General features: G+C 40.6%; 1 protein-coding gene across 1 annotated transcript in view; it reads left to right on the top strand.

Annotated features, from left to right (window-relative positions):
- Window positions 1–16745, top strand: part of SLC26A4 (solute carrier family 26 member 4) — a 29593-nt gene extending 12848 nt beyond the window's left edge. Inside the window, exons 11-21 of the mRNA XM_074942458.1 lie at window positions 575–652; window positions 884–979; window positions 2573–2679; window positions 3733–3802; window positions 4185–4277; window positions 4394–4489; window positions 9555–9782; window positions 11389–11443; window positions 11775–11920; window positions 13012–13095; window positions 13926–16745. Coding sequence (XP_074798559.1) covers window positions 575–652; window positions 884–979; window positions 2573–2679; window positions 3733–3802; window positions 4185–4277; window positions 4394–4489; window positions 9555–9782; window positions 11389–11443; window positions 11775–11920; window positions 13012–13095; window positions 13926–13949 — 1077 coding nt within the window. The 3' untranslated portion in view covers window positions 13950–16745. The remainder of the gene's footprint in view (window positions 1–574; window positions 653–883; window positions 980–2572; window positions 2680–3732; window positions 3803–4184; window positions 4278–4393; window positions 4490–9554; window positions 9783–11388; window positions 11444–11774; window positions 11921–13011; window positions 13096–13925) is intronic.
- Window positions 16746–18155: the final 1410 nt, after the last annotated feature.

Raw genomic sequence — 18155 nt, 5'->3', positions numbered from 1 at the left:
CATAGGGCACAGACTTCACATAGGGTTAACTCCAATATGCTTGTGTGTATGACCCTGGTTGGACTGACAGTGGGTTCTGAACGCAGGCTGCGTAGTGCTAAACGCATGAAGCTAAAGGCTGGAATACTGCAAACGGAACCTGTAACACTCACAAACTTCTCATGTGGACCAGCCACTAGAGGGACACAAAGACTTTCCTAGTATGGGTTATACTTTACATAACAACTATACACTATTTATTTAATAGTAGGGCCATTCAGAGGGCAAGTAGCAGGTAGAATATGGAACTGGTGTGGATTTTCCCCTCTTCACTTACACAAAGTCAACCTTTCCCAAGGTACTAATTTGTGTGTGGTGATTTACATGGACCGATGAGACTTAATCACCTTATATAGTTGAATTGTTTCTGGATTTGGCCGTGTATGCTTAAACATAATAAATATTTTAACAGGTCTCCTTGTTTACAAAGAAATATAAAATATACCAACATATGCATTATTCATAGTGAGTTTGAAAACATAGCAGAGAGTCTAAAAATACTTGTTTCATATCAACACTACTGTCTTCTTTGCAGGTTGCTAGCATAATCTCAGCAGGGATTGTACTGATTGCCATTGTGGCTCTGGGGAAACTGCTAGAGCCCTTACAGAAGGTATGATACTTCTCCTATCTAGCACTCTTACCACTGCACCATTTAGGCCATATGCTCAGCTGGTATAAATTGGAGTAGCAGCTCCATGTGGAACTGTGCTGATTTATACCAGAGGACTATCTGGCTCATAGTGTACAATTTTAATTTACTTAATAACCAGAAAACTGGCCCGAAAACATACAATGTGTTCTCTCTTCTGAGCAACCCAGTTTTCACAATCTCTCTTTGCAGTCTGTGTTGGCAGCTGTTGTCATTGCCAACTTGAAAGGGATGTTCATGCAGGTGTTTGATGTTCCTCGTCTGTGGAGGCAGAATAAGGCGGATGCTGTAAGTCATTTACTTTTTTCCTACATGTTTTGGGTCTAGTTGTCTTTTTGTGTTTTAACCCCACCCAATTTACTCATAACTTCCACAGTTTGTTAACAGAAACAGAATTTTGTGTTGTTAACACCAAAAGACTTTAAGACAGATTATCTGGTCCATTAACGCAGTTTTGTGTTAGTTTCCCAACACAAAACTGCCCTAAAGCCACCAGATCCAGCCAGTGAAAATTTCCTCCCGTGTAGGAGGCACTTGTGGCAGCTTCTATATCACATTCATTCCGAGTATCCCATTGGAAGGGGTGTGTCTAGAGGAAAGGGGGCTTGATCAGGTATCCCTGTGTATTGGCCATCCCTTCCTGTTAACAACGAGCAAAGTTTAGAGCTGCCTTCTAGTTCAATTAGCTGAGCTGCAGATTAATGTTAAGACAGCCACTTTTACCACCACCAAGAAGTCACTTTTACCACCCCACTCTCGTCTTTTGCTGAGCACAGTTTGGCTGAATGAGAGAATCTGGCCCCTTATATTCAGATTCTGAACCAATGCATAACCAGTCCCCAAATGTTCCCATATAGCCTGCAACAACAACATTAGTGTGGACCATGCCTGGACCAATAGCATCACAGTCCTCACCAAATAAGTGTTTTTTCTAGCTTGGAGCAGTAATAATCTGTGCTGGAATGTGTGCATAGGGGCCCTTGGTGTGTCAAGGGATGTATGCACAATTACATCTAGACTGTGCCCTCAGACCCCTATAATCTCATCCCAAGGCACCCCTCATATCTCTTATTTGAGTTTCTGTGGAGCAGGCCACAAACTGCACATAATCTCTGATATGCAAAAATTTTCTCATGAATGCCTATGAACAGTGCCCTGTCTGTAGCCAAATCCCAAAGTCCTTACTCAATTTTTACTTAGTCCTTTTCTTGGGTAAAAACCTCATTGACTTCAATGGGAGCTGATGGTGCTCAGCACCTCACAGGGTTGGGTCCAATGGGAGTTTCTGAGCTATGACTGAGTAAAGAGTTCAGGAATTAGCTCAAGTAGGCAGCACAGACTTCAAAATGTGTGTCCCCCTGCCTTCCCCACCCGGTTTATGTGAAATACTATCCATTTGTGGTACAGATCCTTCTCCCAGAAATAAGTGGGACCCCTCCTTTGCCACTACATATCTGAGGGCAGACTGTCTTCCTACAACAAATTAGGTTCTTGGGGAAATACACTGCTTCAAATTCCTGGAGTAAAAATAACAAAAATAGCTGCTGTCGGAGAGAAGTAAAGACAATGGGAAACTGCATCCTCTTTAACTGTACAAGGGATAACTGAGTTTCTGCTAGACTTCATTACATTAGAATAGCTTGATAATTTATTGCCTGAACACCAAATACGAATAATAAATGAAGCAAAGATGGGCAAAGCTAGTTTGGAAATAAAGGAAGAGTTTAATATAGAAGTCAGCACATAGTTTGGGTATTTTGACCATCTTCAAGCTTAAATTCTTTTGTTGCTATTATTATTTGGTGTAGTGATTTTCTTCTGTGATCAGAAGCTATTTTCTTTTTTAATTCAGAGACCCTGTGTTTGTTCTTTCCTCTCTAGATGATCTGGATTTTCACATGTGTGGCATCCATCATTCTGGGTCTTGATTTGGGATTACTTGCTGGCCTTGTGTTCGGATTACTGACAGTTGTGGTGAGAGTTCAGTTGTAAGTAACACAGAAACTGCAAGACCTGTCAGTGCTATACCATGAAAAGTAAGGGAATTTAGAGAAAAGGAGAGAATTTATGTCTGAAAATCAGTCATATTGACCATGATTTTGAGAAGTGAAAGAAAATCTACCCTTCTGTTTCTATGAGAGTGTTCATAGATTCCAAAGCCAGAAGGTACTGTGTTGTAGTCACATTGATGTAAACGAGGCATGCATTATTTTTGTGATTGATCTATTCTGTTTTTTACCTGGCCATCTGTCATTTAGGTACCCATAAGAGATCTTAAAAGGGATGGAAGCATTCAAAATAAAGTATAAGAAGTTATACGAGTAGCTATACTTTATCAATTACTATTCACTGAGCATAGAACATTGTGGGGAGGGAGACAGACACATGTTGAGACAGATAACATTTTGGCAAGTAACTTTCTCAGCAGCTACTTATTCTGGATGTCATTATAAGGCATCTGTAGAGTAGAAGACATGTGCAGAGATATGTGTGCTGTGTGACTATTCCCCCGCCCCCACTTTATTGATGCTTTAGGATTCTATTCCAAGGTTCACATTTTAGCTGTTGACTATGGCTCTGGTGTTCCCCTCACTGCCTAGCATGGATGAGAGCAAACATGTGGAAGAATAAGTGAGACTGAATAGAGGTGATGGGTGACTTTCACAGGATGTTGCTCCACTGCTCAGCCATCTCATAACTCTCTCCCAGTTTTCTGGCTGAATATACAAGATAACACCTTTCCTTCCACCTGGAATCCAGAAAGCAAAGCTGACATCAAAGCCAGTCTATAGCTTTGCTGTCAGGAACTGGTTAAAAGTGGTGCAGTCAGTATGCTTGAGCCACCATAGACCAAAGTGCATCACATCCAAGCAAGGACCTGCTATATCCAAGGGAATTCCCTGCGCAACCTCCTGCTGGGGCTATTCAGTTTGCTGATTCTCACCATTCTGTAAAAGGTTATATGTAACAAGTCATCCCATGTTATAAGTTCCTCAACTGGATGTTAATTTTACACCATGTTTTGTTTTTGTTTCTGTTAGTCCCTCGTGGGGTGGCCTTGGGAACGTTCCTGGCACAGATCTCTACAAGAACGTCAAGGACTACAAAACAGTAAGTGTTTCTGACTGGTTATTTTCTTAATGGCAGCCTGCAATCCAATCCAAAGTGAAGTACAGAGTTCTACCTTGCAGCTGCTCACACGTTTAATATGGAAGCACAGCTCCTGAAGATAATGGGTCTCAGCGTAAAAACTTCCATCTGGAGCCAAGTGGTCAGACCACATTGCATGCTGGGAACTATAGTTTCTGAGAGCTAAAACTTTATATTAAAAGTGAAGGTAGCTCGCAATCAGCTCATTTTTATATAAATTAGGTGCCTACTTGGATTCTTGGCAAGTTATCAAACTGATGCTCTAGTAGGCTAAGTTTGGGTACTGCTGTTAATTAGATAAATGTAATATACCTGCTTGACCTTGAAATTATTTTGACAACAGGTTGTTGAACCAGAAGGAGTGAAGATTCTCAGATTTTCCAGTCCTATTTTTTATGCTAATATAGATGGATTGAAAAGCAGCCTGAAATCCACTGTAAGTAGCCTACGATGATTTTGGAGGTTTGCTATTTAATTGGCTTTGGAATTTCTACAGCTGTTTGCCTAGATAAAACAAAAATAATTTTGATAACTTGGTCCTGGTTTCTATAGGTGGGGTTTGATGCAATTCGCGTGCATAACAAGAGGCTCAAAGCACTGAGGATGATACAGAAACTGATCAAGAAGGGAAAATTAAAAGCAACTAAGGTAAAGTTTAATTTTTTATTCTGCTCTTTGCTAAAGGGTTACTGTCATGGCTAATAGGTCTATATAAGGCAAGTTGGCTTTCTTTTGGTTCACAGTGACGTGATATAAGCTTCCATGTATTTTATTTTTAAAATAAAAAAGAGATAGTTTTGACAGATCACTGTTATAGGAAGTATGGACCCTACATGGGACTTGAGAAGCTAGGGGTGAAAACCGTGCATCAGGCCACTGGAGGCAACTAGACTTAGTGGTAATCTATGCTGGTGTAGCAAAGAGAATGTTTAGCTGTGTTCCCAGAAGGTGGCAACATTCACCCAAAAGACAGCAGACTGGGCTTTGTTAGATATTCAGAAGGCTAGGTGGATGTATTTCTTAATGGACTCCCTATAGCGTAAAAATATAATTAGGAAGGTAAAAAAGAATTTGAAGAACAGTTAGCCAAAGGCTCAAAAAGTAACAGCAAAATTTTTTTAAGTACATCAGAAGCAAGAAGCCTGCTAAACAGCCAGTGGGGCCACTGGACGATTGAGATGCAAACAGAACACTCAAGGAAGATAAGGCCATTGTGGAGAAACTAAATGAATTCTTGCATCAGTCTTCATGGCTGAGGATGTGAGGGAGATTCCCAAACCTCAGCCATTCTTTTTTGGTGACAAATCTGAGGAACTGTCCCTGATTGAGGTGTCATTAGAAGAGGTTTTGGAACAAATTGATAAACTAAACAGTGATAAGTCACCAGGACCAGATGGTATTCACCCAAAAGTTCTGAAGGAACTCAAATGTGAAATTGCAAAATTACTAACTGTAGTTTGTAATCTATCATTTAAATCAGCTTCTGTACCAAATGACTGGAGGATAGCTAATGTGATGCCAATTTTTAAAAAGGGCTTCAGAGGTGATCCTGGCAATTACAGGCCGGTTAGCCTGACTTCAGTACGGGTAAACTGATTAAAACAATAGTAAAGAACAAAACTGTCAGACACATAGATGAACAGAAGTTGTTGGGGAAGAGTCAACATGGTTTTTGTAAAGGGAAATCATGCCTCACCAATCTACTAGAATTCTTTGAGGGGGTCAACAATCATGTGGACAAGGGTGATCCAGTGGATATAGTGTACTTAGATTTTCAGAAAACCTTTGATAAGGTCCCTTATGAAAGGCTCTTAAGCAAGGTAAGCTGTCACGGGATAAGAGGAAGATCCTCTCATGGATCAGTAACTGGCTGAAAGATAGGAAACAAAGGGTAGGAATAAATGGTCAGTTTTCAGAATGGAGACAGATAAATTGTAGTATCCCCCAGGGGTCTATACTGGGACCAGTCCTATTCAACATATTCATAAATGATCTGGAAAAAGGGGTAAACAGTGAGGTGATAAAATTTGCAGATGATACAAAACTACTCAAGATAGTTAAGTCCAAAGTGGACTGCAAAGAGTTACAAAAGGATCTCACAAAACTGGGTGACTGGGCAACAAAATTGCAGATGAAATTCAATGTTGATAAATGCAAAGTAATGTACATTGGAAAACATAATCCCAACTATACATATAAAATGATGTGGTCTAAATTAGCTCTTACCACTCAAGAGAGAGATCTTGGAGTCATTGTGGATAGTTCTATAAAAACATCCACTCAATGTGCAGTGGCAGTCAAAAAAGCTAACATGCATGGGCTTTCAATCTTCCCCAATTTACCCTTGTGTCAGATTTAGGAAGTTAATGCTTGCATTCTCCACCATGTCATTGATTGTACTTCTAAGATGCACCCTTGGGGCAAGGGTGGGCACCTCTCTTGTCCCAGATATCCTTCTCTCGCTGTAGGCATTGCTGTATTGCTGATTTGGAGCATGGGGTGCAGCCCTCTGGCTGTGAGCCATAGGGAGGCAGCTCCCCCTACCTTCTGGCTGTAATAGCAGTCCAAAACAAAATAATTCTGCAGAATGGTGGGAATCATTAAGAAAGGAATAGATAATAAGACAGAAATTATCATATTGTCTCTATATAAATCCATGGTATGCCCACATCTTGAATACTACATGTAGATCTGGTTGCCCCATCTCAAAAATGGTATATTGGAATTGGAAAAGGTACAGAAAAGAGCAACAAAACTGATTAGGGGTATGGAACAGCTTATATATGAGAAGAGATGACTAAGACTGGGACTTTTCACCCTTGAAAAGAGACAACTAAGGGGGCATATGATAGATTATAGAAATCATGACTGGTATGGAGAAAGTAGATAAGGAAGTGTTATTTACTCCTTCTTATAACACGAGAACTAGGAGTCAGCAAATGAAATTAATAGGCAGCAGGTTTAAAACAAAGAAAAAGAAGTATTTCTTCACACAATGCACAGTCAACCTGTGGAACTCTTTGCCAGAGGATGTTTGTGAAGGCCAAGACTTATAGCAGGGTTAAAAAAGAACTAGATAAATTCATGGAGGATAGGTCCATCAGAGGCTATTATCCCAGATGGGCAGGGATGCAAAACCTTGCTCTGAAGTGTCCCTAGCCTCTGTTTGTCAGAAGCTGGGAATGGGTGACAGGGGATGGATGACTTGATGATTATCTCTTCTGTTCATTCCCTCTGAAGCACCTGGCATTGGCCACTGTTGGAAGACAGGATACTGGGCTGGATGGACCATTGGTCTGACCCAGTATGGCAATGTTTATGTTCTTATTATAATGCAAGTGGCAGGAAGCTCGACCCTTTGTTTTGATGTAATCATTTAGTTTGTGATACGTACTGAAATGGAGAGTGGAGATTCTTTTTCCAGCCGATGTTGCCCAGATACTTCCACATTCAGAAAAACTATCTGAGCTGTATACCAGGCACCACATGCCACAGAGTTGGAAATCTCTATGTTTGGGTGAAATATAGGTGGGTGTAGGAAAGGACCTGTGAATATGTATCCATTCACCAGCCTCAGATAATCACTGAGAAGCTTAAGGTGCACAATTGTGTAGCATAGTGCATTCTGATATCATTCACTGTGATATGACTGTATTGTTCACTCACCTCTCTTTTTGGTGATATTCTGGGAAGGGGAAGTCCCTGGCACTGGGATGTGAGTGTGTGAGAGATCCAGGATTACACAGAAAGGGCACTGTACACATAGTGTTAAGTCTGGTAAGTGGATGTACACCTACGATCACTAGAGAGAGGAGGTCCTCTTGGTCCACAGAGAGCCATAACCATCCAGTGCTGCATCTAAATGTGTATCAAGGTGCAATAAAGATCAATGCTCCATAATAAACCATTGCACCAGGGAACGTTTATAGAACATCATGGCTGCTTCAGAGTCAAAATGCATCTGATTAGTACACATTAGGGAGGGGAGCCATTAACTGCTGATAACATGTTTAACTCACTGGACAATTCTCCTGATAACGGGCAATATGTTCAAACACGGGCACCTGAAGAGGATAATCAAATCACAACTATGAGGTGTCAGTTTGAACCTCGTCTTCAGAACTTGACCCATCTAGTGAACTCTACCCTCGAGCATTTTCAGGGCCTGGGGAAAAGAAATCCTTTCCCTCCAGCGTGCAGGCAGCAGTAGAACTCCTCCATGGCGGCTACTGTCGCCTTGAGGTTGGAGTGACCATTGGCAGCTGGGCCCACAGTATGCTGAGGAGGGGAGAGAAAGGCCAGTGGATCTGGACGCAGTGGATTACCTGGTCCTTCCTTTACTCCTCCTCCTCATCCCTACACCTGTTTTACGAAGTTATAGACTGGCAGTCCCTTCAGAGCTGCATTCTGGTGCACAGAGAGTGCAAATCCCTTACACAGGCTCCTTATATCTTGCCTCCTATATGCAGAAGAATTGCATTGGTTTTCCTGCCAACAGGGCATTCCACAGCTGCTTAAATGGGGCAACATTTATCACGCTATGTGTAAAATAGCCATTTATATCATTAAGTGCTTATATGATGTGGACTGTAGATGTCCTATTGAAGTCCCCACATTTGAAGATTGGGACTAAGTGTCAATTTTTGCCAGATATTATACTGCAGGATGCTAGATTTTTGTTTTCTTTCAAGTTTATATGATGAAATGTTCAGTTAAGTGACATTAACTCTTGACCCTTGGATTGTTATTGCAACAAATGTAATAAATATAATTCAAAAATAAAAACATCAACCCTAAAGATTCTATAGGGTGAGGTTCTCAAGTGGAAGCTTGGATATAAACTGGCCATCAGGAAGTTTAGACTTGAAATTAGACGAAGGTTTCTAACCAACAGAGGAGTGAAGTTCTGGAATAGCCTTCCAATGGGAGCAGTGGAGGCAAAAGACATATCTGGCTTCAAGACTAAGCTTGATAAGTTTATGGAGGGGATGGAATGATGGGATGGCCTAATTTTGGCAATTAATTGATCTTTGACTATTAGCGGTAAATATGCCCAATGGCCTGTGATGGGACACTCAATGTGTTGGGATCTGAGTTACTACAGAGAATTCTTTCCTGGGTGTGTGGCTGGTGAGTCTTGCCCACATGCTCAGGGTTTAGCTGATCGCCATATTTGGAGTCGGGAAGGAATTTTCCTCCAGGGCAGATTGGCAGAGGCCCTGGGGGGGTTTTGCCTTCCTTTGCAGTGTGGGGCAGGGGTCACTTGCTGGAGGATTCTCTGCACCTTGAAGTCTTTAAACCAGAGTTGAGGACTTCAATAGCTCAGACATAGGTCAGGAGTTTGTTACAGGAGTCGGTGGGTGAGATTCTGTGGCCTGCGTTGTGCAGGAGGTCAGACTAGATGATCATAATGGTCCCTTCTGACCTTAAAGTCTATGAGTTGTTTTCTGGACAGTGGTTTTCCCATATGGCTCTCCTCCCTTAATGAACAACAACAAAACAGGAAAGAAAATATACTGCATGCAGGGAGAAGTGCTAATTATTGGCTCAATCTTGTTTCCATTTAAGTCATTTAGTGCAGGATCAGTCATATGTGAAGAAATGATGAAAAAATGCTTCCACCATTATTGCTTAAACAAGCTAATATGGAAAAATTCCAAAATCTTTGTCCCTGATTAAGTTATATATTTCTTATATTATCTGTTCTGATTAGAATGGCATCAGTGATTCTGGGGCTACCAATGAAGCTTTTGAGTCTGATGAAGATCTTGATGATCCTGAAGATCTTAAAATTCCAACCAAAGAAGTAGAGATCCACGTGGACTGGAATTCAGAACTCCCAGTCAAAGTGAATGTCCCCAGAGTGCCTATCCACAGTTTAATTTTTGACTTTGGAAGTGTATCATTCTTGGATGTTGTAGCTGTGAGAACAATGAAAATGGTAAGTCTTTTTATTTTTTCCTGTCCAGTATTAGTCATTGGTATGTTAATTAGGGACAGGTTGGCTGAAATTAACTTTGAGTTTCCCAGTGTATGTTGGTTTGTGACATATCTTTAATATTTCTGTAACAACAGGTAGATTTTGGTCTATTTATAAATTAGATACAAAAAATCTATAATAAAAACATTATTAAGATTGTAAAGACAAGCACTTAAACATTAGAAAATGCCAGTATTAGGATGCCTGTGCAACCTTAATTTGGCCTCCTTGTGCCTATGCATTGTTACTATCTTTAATTTACACGATCAAATATTTTTCCATGGGACCCCTGCTTCAGTCAGTGCACAGGATGCCCAGCGCTCACTTAAAGAGAAGCTATTCAATAATTTGTTTTATTCTCATTGTTCAATGTGTGGCCTCATGCCTTATTTACTGCACACTATTCAGACCTTGCCATGAAGACAAAATTATTAACTTCCTCTTGGACTTTTCTTTAGCACTCATTACTATAGTATTTGAGTACACTAATGTTAATCAATGTATGTTCACAACACCCCTGTGAGATGAGGGGTATTATCTCCATTTTACAGATGGGGAGCTGAGCCACAGAGAAATTAAGATGAAAAGTATCCACTAATTGTGGGTGCCCAATATGTGACACATAGGACCTGATTTTTCAAAGAATGTAGCATTATATAGCACTGGGTATGTTCGAAGCATTGACTTCAACTGCAGTTCCTGAATGGTCAGCACTTCTGCAATTCAGATCCCAGGTTATTAAGTTGGACATCCAGCAAATGAGGAACAAACAGTTAGTAACTAAATGCAAAAAATTCTTTTCTGCTCCGGTAATCCTCTGCCTTATTCACTCTGCATCTTCCAACTTCTGCAACAAATGAGGCAGGGGTCCCACAGACCATAGCTTCTCGACCTTTTTCTTTCTGAGGCCCCCCTCAATATGCTATAAAAACTCCATGACCCATGTGTGCCACAACTGTTTTTTCTGCATATAAAAGCCAACACCAGCATTGGGGTTTGCAAACACGGCAATTGCCTGGGGCCCACACGACAGGGGCCCCCCATGAAGCTGTTGCTCAGGCTTTGACTTCAACCCTGGATGACAGGGCTCAGGGCTCCAGGCTTCAGACCCATGCAGTGGGGCTTCGGCTTTCTGTTCTGGGCCCCAATGAGTCTAATGCTGGCCCTGCTTGGCTGACTCCCTGAAGCCTGCTCATGGCCCCCTCCAAGGGGCCCCGGACCTCTGTTTGAGAACCACTGCCACAGACAACCATCAGTACTGCACAACCCCAATTCATTCTCAGAGCATGTCCATAGTGTCATGCAACTATAATCATAGATGGCACTGTCAGCTTTGTCTTTCATAATCAAAGTCTGGATACTGACAGACAGCATCCTGGAGTAGATGGAATTTGGGTCTGGCAATTCCTATGTTCCTATGAATAAAAGAACACATGATTTGGGATTGTGGTGCAAATACTTAAAGGAAAATGAAAAATGTAACTAATCTTTGTGAATACAAATACTGTTTCTTAAATGTGTGTGTATAAGAAAATGTTTATTGCAAATCACCCCCTTTTTTTTCCAGATAGTTAAAGAGTTCGAGAGAATTGATGTGACTGTATACATTGCATCACATCAAGGTAACCATATATCTATTACCACTAATACACACCAAGAAGGATAGAATAAAAATAATAAAGGATCTGTGGAAGTACTTTTTTAGTGAATAGAGTTAAAAGTGAACTGAACCGCTCTTTTAAACAAATAAATAGTTAAATTGCGTCTGGCTATGTCTGCAGGCGTACAAAGGAGTCGTGGGGAGAAATGAAATTAACGTAGAGAGAACCCACTATGATAGAATTATAAGTCTATACATTTTATTGTTGATAATTGTTAATCTCTATTTTGACACTTATTTCTTCAATTATTTTCAAATTTATCAGTCTTTTATAACTTTGTTTTTTTGTTCAGACAACATTATAACAAAGCTGGAACAATGTGGCTTCTTTGACGATAAAATCAGAAAAGACATATTCTTCCTGACTGTCCATGATGCTGTGCTTTACATACAGCATGAAATGATGCACAGAGACATCCAGGATCCTATTTTTGAAAAGGTGAGGATGATATATCATTTATTTTTCTGCATCATACACTAGCTGTAAATAGTTTTCACCATTTGTGGTAAAGGGAAAAAACTTTAGGAACTAGTTGAAGAGTTGTTTAAAAAAAGCAAAAGATGTTCACACAAGGTGCTTATAAACTGGACAGCTTGTGTTATATATTTGATGGCCTGCAGATCTTTTCTAAATGTTTAGAGGAGTAGTAATTACTATGTATCATTTATATGGCAGTAGTGCAGGTTGAGGTCCCATTGTGCTAGGCCCAGCCAGAAATGATCCGTGCCTACCGATGGAGGGGGGGGGGGGAGGGGAGGGGAGGCAGAGTGAGGGCAACTGGGTTCAGCAGCCCATGTGAGCATGCTCAGTCCAACCAAGCAACAAATTGGGGGTGTGGGTGATATGACCCCACATGCCCATGCCCCCCCCCCCACATCGCCTCTGCAACAACACAAACATATAGTGAACCAGTGCTCCCTGCAATTCCTAAGAGAAAGTTCAGAACACTGAACAGATTGATTCAAATCCTCCACACATTACAAGGAAGCCCTAAAGTTCTAACTCTACCTCCATCCAGTGCCAGCCCATTGGGGGCTCTAAGAAGGAATATTTTGGGCCCCCCTAAACACACTAATAATTAATAGGGGGCCCCCCCCTTGAGCTGCTCAGGGCCCTAAGCAATTGCTTAGTCTGCTTATGCCTAGCACCGGCTCTGCCTACATCCATCTTAAATATGCAGCCTTGATTGGCCATACACTTCACCAGGGGCCTTCAAATTTTGTGACTCTCCTCACAAATACAGCAATATGGGGCCCTGAATTTTTGGTCATTTTTGCTTGTCATATCAGACTCTGGAGGAGTTACTCTGCAGTATTTAAAAAAGACTTCATACCATTTTAACTAACCTATGGCTGCATATATATAGACAGTGAGTCATCATCAGGATTACAACCAAGGGCCTTCAGCATCAAAATAACAAGCCTCTACCCCAACAGCTAAAAGAATAATTTTGTTAATTACGAGTAGCTTTATTGGTATGGTTGCAACATTCATTTTGTTCACAATACTTGTTAACCTTCTCTGTTAAGATTTCACTGATGCAGGAATCTAAGGAACCAATAGATTTTACAGAAACAGGAAATCTTGATGATGAACTTGATGTTCAGGAGGAGGTATGGAGCTATCCTTTTAATTAAATAAAGCATGTGTCTATGATATATGCTGTTTTATCGGAACTATAGCAGTATGAGTGGTGCTGATATATGGGGCCAACCAAGAAAAAATAAAAAAATATAAAAAAACCCAAAACACCACAGCCTTGTGAGCTCTACAGACTTTGGCAGCTGACTGGCTGATCCAGGGAAAATATTGACTGTGGCACACCCAAAGAGTGGGTTGAGGGATGCCAAAAGTCTGCCCTCCCTATGCACCTAACAGTCAATGCTAGTGAGGGAAGTCACAATGAATCTTTTTCGAAGATGTAGCAGGTGCCACATGTATTCCACATTCCTACCTCCAGCACCCTCAAGGTTTTATGCCTGCTTCTACCCTACAAAGGCTTAATGCTTTTACCTGAAACTGCTCTCCCCATCCACCAAGCACCAGCCAGTTCTAAAAGCCATAATTTACCCCTAACGTTTTCAAGTTACCTCAGGGACTGAAAAAGAAACAGCCTGACTCAAGACTGACTGTTTCGTGAGGGTTCAACCTGCTGCTTGATAGCCAGTGTTTACTGGGTGTAGGTGGTAATCTCCAGGTCTCAAAGCTCACTTCATCTCCCTGATTGACTTCTGTGATGAAGCTGCCAACCAGAGAGATGGCTTCAGGTTACAGCCTTTTAAAATTATTTCCTGGCAGACTCAGTCAGCCAGGACTGAACCCCTTGGTTGTACAGTAATATATATGCAAAAGTTGTTGTTGTTTTTTTAATATGGTGTGTACACAGAACTAATCACCTATTTCCCTCTCACAATTCCCCATCTTTTAAAACTTATTTCATTAGGCCATGCGCAGACTCGCTTCATGAAGGAAAACTATTATGGATATCTTGGACTCCCTGGCAATATTCAGGCACCAATACTATATAAGCATTTTCTGCACTGGGACTTGTCTTTGCACTTGAAGAAAACACTAATTTCTTTGTCTGAACTCTACAGAGCTCTATAAATCTCCAAGTTTTGTCTGTTGACATGTAATCCTTAAAATAGTCAAGTCTGATCAGAAAAATTTGTTCATAGAATCAATGTTGGCAAGATATGGGAGGCAGATCATCAGAACTATTACAGAAATTGCAACCAGCTTTACGGTTTGTCGGTCTGTGTATACAACCCATATAATCAATGCATATAGGAAAAAATAGCTACTTTATGGTAACCCAGTCCCAGGGGTTGAGGAGATTGTAAACTCTTCTTGAGGGCAGGAACTGTCTCTTATGTGTTTGTATTGTGCCTAGCACAATGGAGCTCCAACCCTGATGGTAGGCCTCAAGGTGCTACTGTAATACAAATAATAAATTCCTCACAAAAGAGAAACAATAGGCAATAGTAGCCCTAGGCCCTGACCTGCAAAAGGATCTGCAATCCCATTTAATTAGTTTCCCAGGACGTTAACACTGCTGAATTCAACAACACACATCTTTAAAATCTATCTATTAGTCATTCAAAATAATTCCTGGGTTTGTTGCAGCATTACAGTCTCAATATAAAAAATCCCTTATATAACAGAAATGGAGTACAGATGAAATTTATTCACTCAAAATTGTTCACTATATTGCTATAAAATGTTAATCATATACATGGATAAGGCTCAATAAGAAGGATTATTACTTAAGAGTCTTGGTTCATTAGTGCTATTTTTAGTAACTCATGCACTCCTGGTTAATAATCATTACTGAAATTAAACATGGATAGATTGAACACTCCCTTACTCTACAAATAGTCCCACTGAAGTTCATGGAATTTGTGGAATAGGCTGCTATAAAACTGGAGTAAAGATCTGATTTAATATCTAATTTGGTTTTTGAAATGGGATGTAACAGTATCATTGGTTTAATGAAGAATTAGCTGCATAAACTGTTTCATTCTTTTAATACTCTACAAACTGCTTCTATTCTTCTAAAAAATGTGGACTTTTAAAAGTTATGCTACAATCCCCAGTGCAATAGTTTACACAAAATTTAGGATTACAAGAAAACATTTTAACTTCTGTTTTTAAGGCTTTATATTGGCTATGTAAGAAATGATTGTTCCCATGTAACGAATATATGTTTAGATGAAGAATTACACAAATTGTTACATTAAAAATTAAACTAAATTGTAAATAAATTAGTTTTTAAAACTGAAATTCCTTGTGGCAACTACCAATATACAATGTTGAAAAAACATGCAATAAAAACCATACGTAGTCCTTACAAAACATAGGTTTCTAGATCACATCACATTTATGGTCTAAACTTTGTGATCATTTTAGTATCTTCTCATATTTCCTGCTTTGAGCAGGGGGTTGGACTAGACCTCCTGAGGTCCCTTCCAACCCTGATAGTCTATGATTCTATATTTAAAATTACTTTAATTACAAATTTTATTTCACTGTATCAGACAAAATTTCCACTGGGACCAACCACACACACATTGCACACAGAATATTACCACCATCACAACTGACATTAATTGGCAGTCTCAGATGGGAAGCCAAGCACTAAGAGATTATATCTCTAAGAACCTCATTGAACCTCCATTAAAGTCAGTTGATAGATCCCCAGTGACTTCACCAACAGTTGGACTGGGCCTTTACCCAGAGATGGCCCTTTTTCTGGCAGAGCTGAAACACTGGCATAACAGTGTGATGCTGTACTTAACCTATGGATAAATAAGGGGTTTTCAGGGCAGTCAAATAGGCTACTACTTTCAAAAGTACAAAGGGCTCAATCCTGCAAGGTGTTGAGCATTCTCATCCAATCCAGCAAAACACAAGCACATACTTAAATTTAAGCATGAGCAGAGTCAATTGGACTATTCAAGAGTTTAGTGCTTCATTGGGTCAGACTAGAGTGCTCCGCACCTTGTAGGACTGATCTCTAAATTCACAAACTTGCTCAGAGCTTGACTCTGCTATTCTTATGTATGTTGATCCGAAAATGGTGGCAGAACTGACATCCACTGATGTCAATGGAAGTGCTGTGTGTGTGCAACAATGAAGGATCAGGCCAATTTCCCTCAGAAACATTACTTCTGATCAACTGTTGTCCATTTGATATACCTTTATATAAAAGAAACTGTAACCACTTACACAATACTGAATATTTTGGTTAACTTGAAAATTGTTAGAAGCCACTTGGGCTTTTATTTTTCTGAGGAACATATAGTAAGGAATATCACAAAATAATAGAGTGGTAATAATAGAGTGGTACTAGAGTGGTGTTAGAACATATTTTTCTTGCTAGAGATGGGCCTTCACTATGAAGTTTGAATCCTGATCCAAACTTTCCTCAAATGTAAATGGCTTTGGATCCAGTATTTTGGTTTGGCTCTCTCTCACATTCTTGCTGCCTAGCATTTAAGAAGAGTAATAATAAAATACAAGGATTTTAAAAATACATTTTCCTTTTAAAATATGATTTTTTAACCAGGATGAATTAATGCAGAATGGGGGTATAGGACAATTATTCACACTCATGGGATGCATATACACTTATTATCTGAGTCATGTTTATATTTGTTTTGAGTTTACTAGTACATATATTTACAGTTATCCAGATAAGAATGTTCTCATGGGTTTCCCTTATATTCTTAATTTAATACACCCATCCAAGCTCTAAGAAGAACAATAGACATCATGAAGAAAATTTCAAATACCTCTGTTCAATGGGGGTTGGGGTGGGATGCAAGGGGAGCCATACTTGTTTTTATATGAAGGATACCAAAGTAATGTATTTTACAATATGGCTAAAACCCTGCAGAACTTTGCACTCATGCATAAACCCCTCAAAAGCACAGCTGGATATACTTGTTTTTCAAGCATAATACAGGAATGGCATTTTTCTAAGCATTTTGTGACTATTAATACTGTTAGATCTCTGTATGTCAAAGGTTTACCTTGAAAAGAGATAGATATTTTATTAATCTTTTTACCGTCTAGAAAAGGCGCTGTATTTTAAGGAATGTTGTCAGTGACCTAAGGAATAAAAATTGCGCACACTCAAAACCACCCCCTTAGTGTTGCATTTATTTTTCTCTGTATTGCTCTCGTTACTTCTTGTCAGATGTTGTCTGGAAGAAATAAATGCACAATGTAGAAATAGGATTCTTATTTTTCCCCCAAATTTTATCTTTTTAATGTTCTCAGAAAATTTATCACTTTCACACCAGCTTCCCTCATTGCAGGGTCTTCAATGGAGATTGGATTTGGCTGTAGTCACTGGAAAGACTCCCACTGAACTGAATTTCATAGGAATTGTTACTATTTTGACCTTAGCTGAATTTACAATACACCTATGTGAGAAGCTAAGTTTCTCCTACAGTTATAACATCCTTTACGTCCTAGAATTTCCATCTATTATTCCAGGGTGACACATTGGCCACCTGTGTAACAGAAGGCAAAATTTGCCCCCTAGATAGATCAAAACACAGGCAGCTCGTGAGCAGGTGACTGGAAACAGCATCAGCCATGGGCCCCCTAAAAGCTGCAAAACAGCTGCTGTGGATTTGTGGCTCTGCAGTTGTGGCCACTCTCTTTAGTACCATCCGTAGACCTTATGGTAATTTCTCAGCGATCTTGTGCAGGAAATGTCTCCACACGCTGAAACTCCTCCAAGGCCTGGCTGCAGGCAGGATTCCCATCACGGACGGTGGGTATCAAAGGCCAGGGAAGTCTGAGTCTCCCCAAAGAGCATGACCTCACCCACCCCCAGACCTCCACCTGCTTTCTGCTAGCCCCTGCGGCTTTTACCCCGTGGCTAGGGCTAGCAGGGGACTGGCCTGCAGCTAGGGACTCTGGGTGGCCGAAGCCGGTGCTTGTGCTGCCTGTCACTGGGGACTGTGCCACCCACCCTGAGCTGGGAGTGCTTGGGCAGCGGGGGAGGGGGCCCTCTGGGCTCTGTTGGGAGAATGGGGGGCAGGGCCCCAGGCAGAAGGATCAGGCCAGGGCTAGCCTCCCTGAGCCCAGTTCACCCGCTTCCCATGGCTCTTGGGAGAGATTTAAGCAGTCCCTTCTTTCTCTTCCCCTGCACTTGCAA

The sequence above is a fragment of the Natator depressus genome, chromosome 1, assembly GCF_965152275.1.
Source record: "Natator depressus isolate rNatDep1 chromosome 1, rNatDep2.hap1, whole genome shotgun sequence".
Lineage (NCBI taxonomy): Eukaryota > Metazoa > Chordata > Testudines > Cheloniidae > Natator > Natator depressus.
Note: the sequence above shows the minus strand (reverse complement) of the source record. Positions and strands in the feature narration are given on the sequence as shown.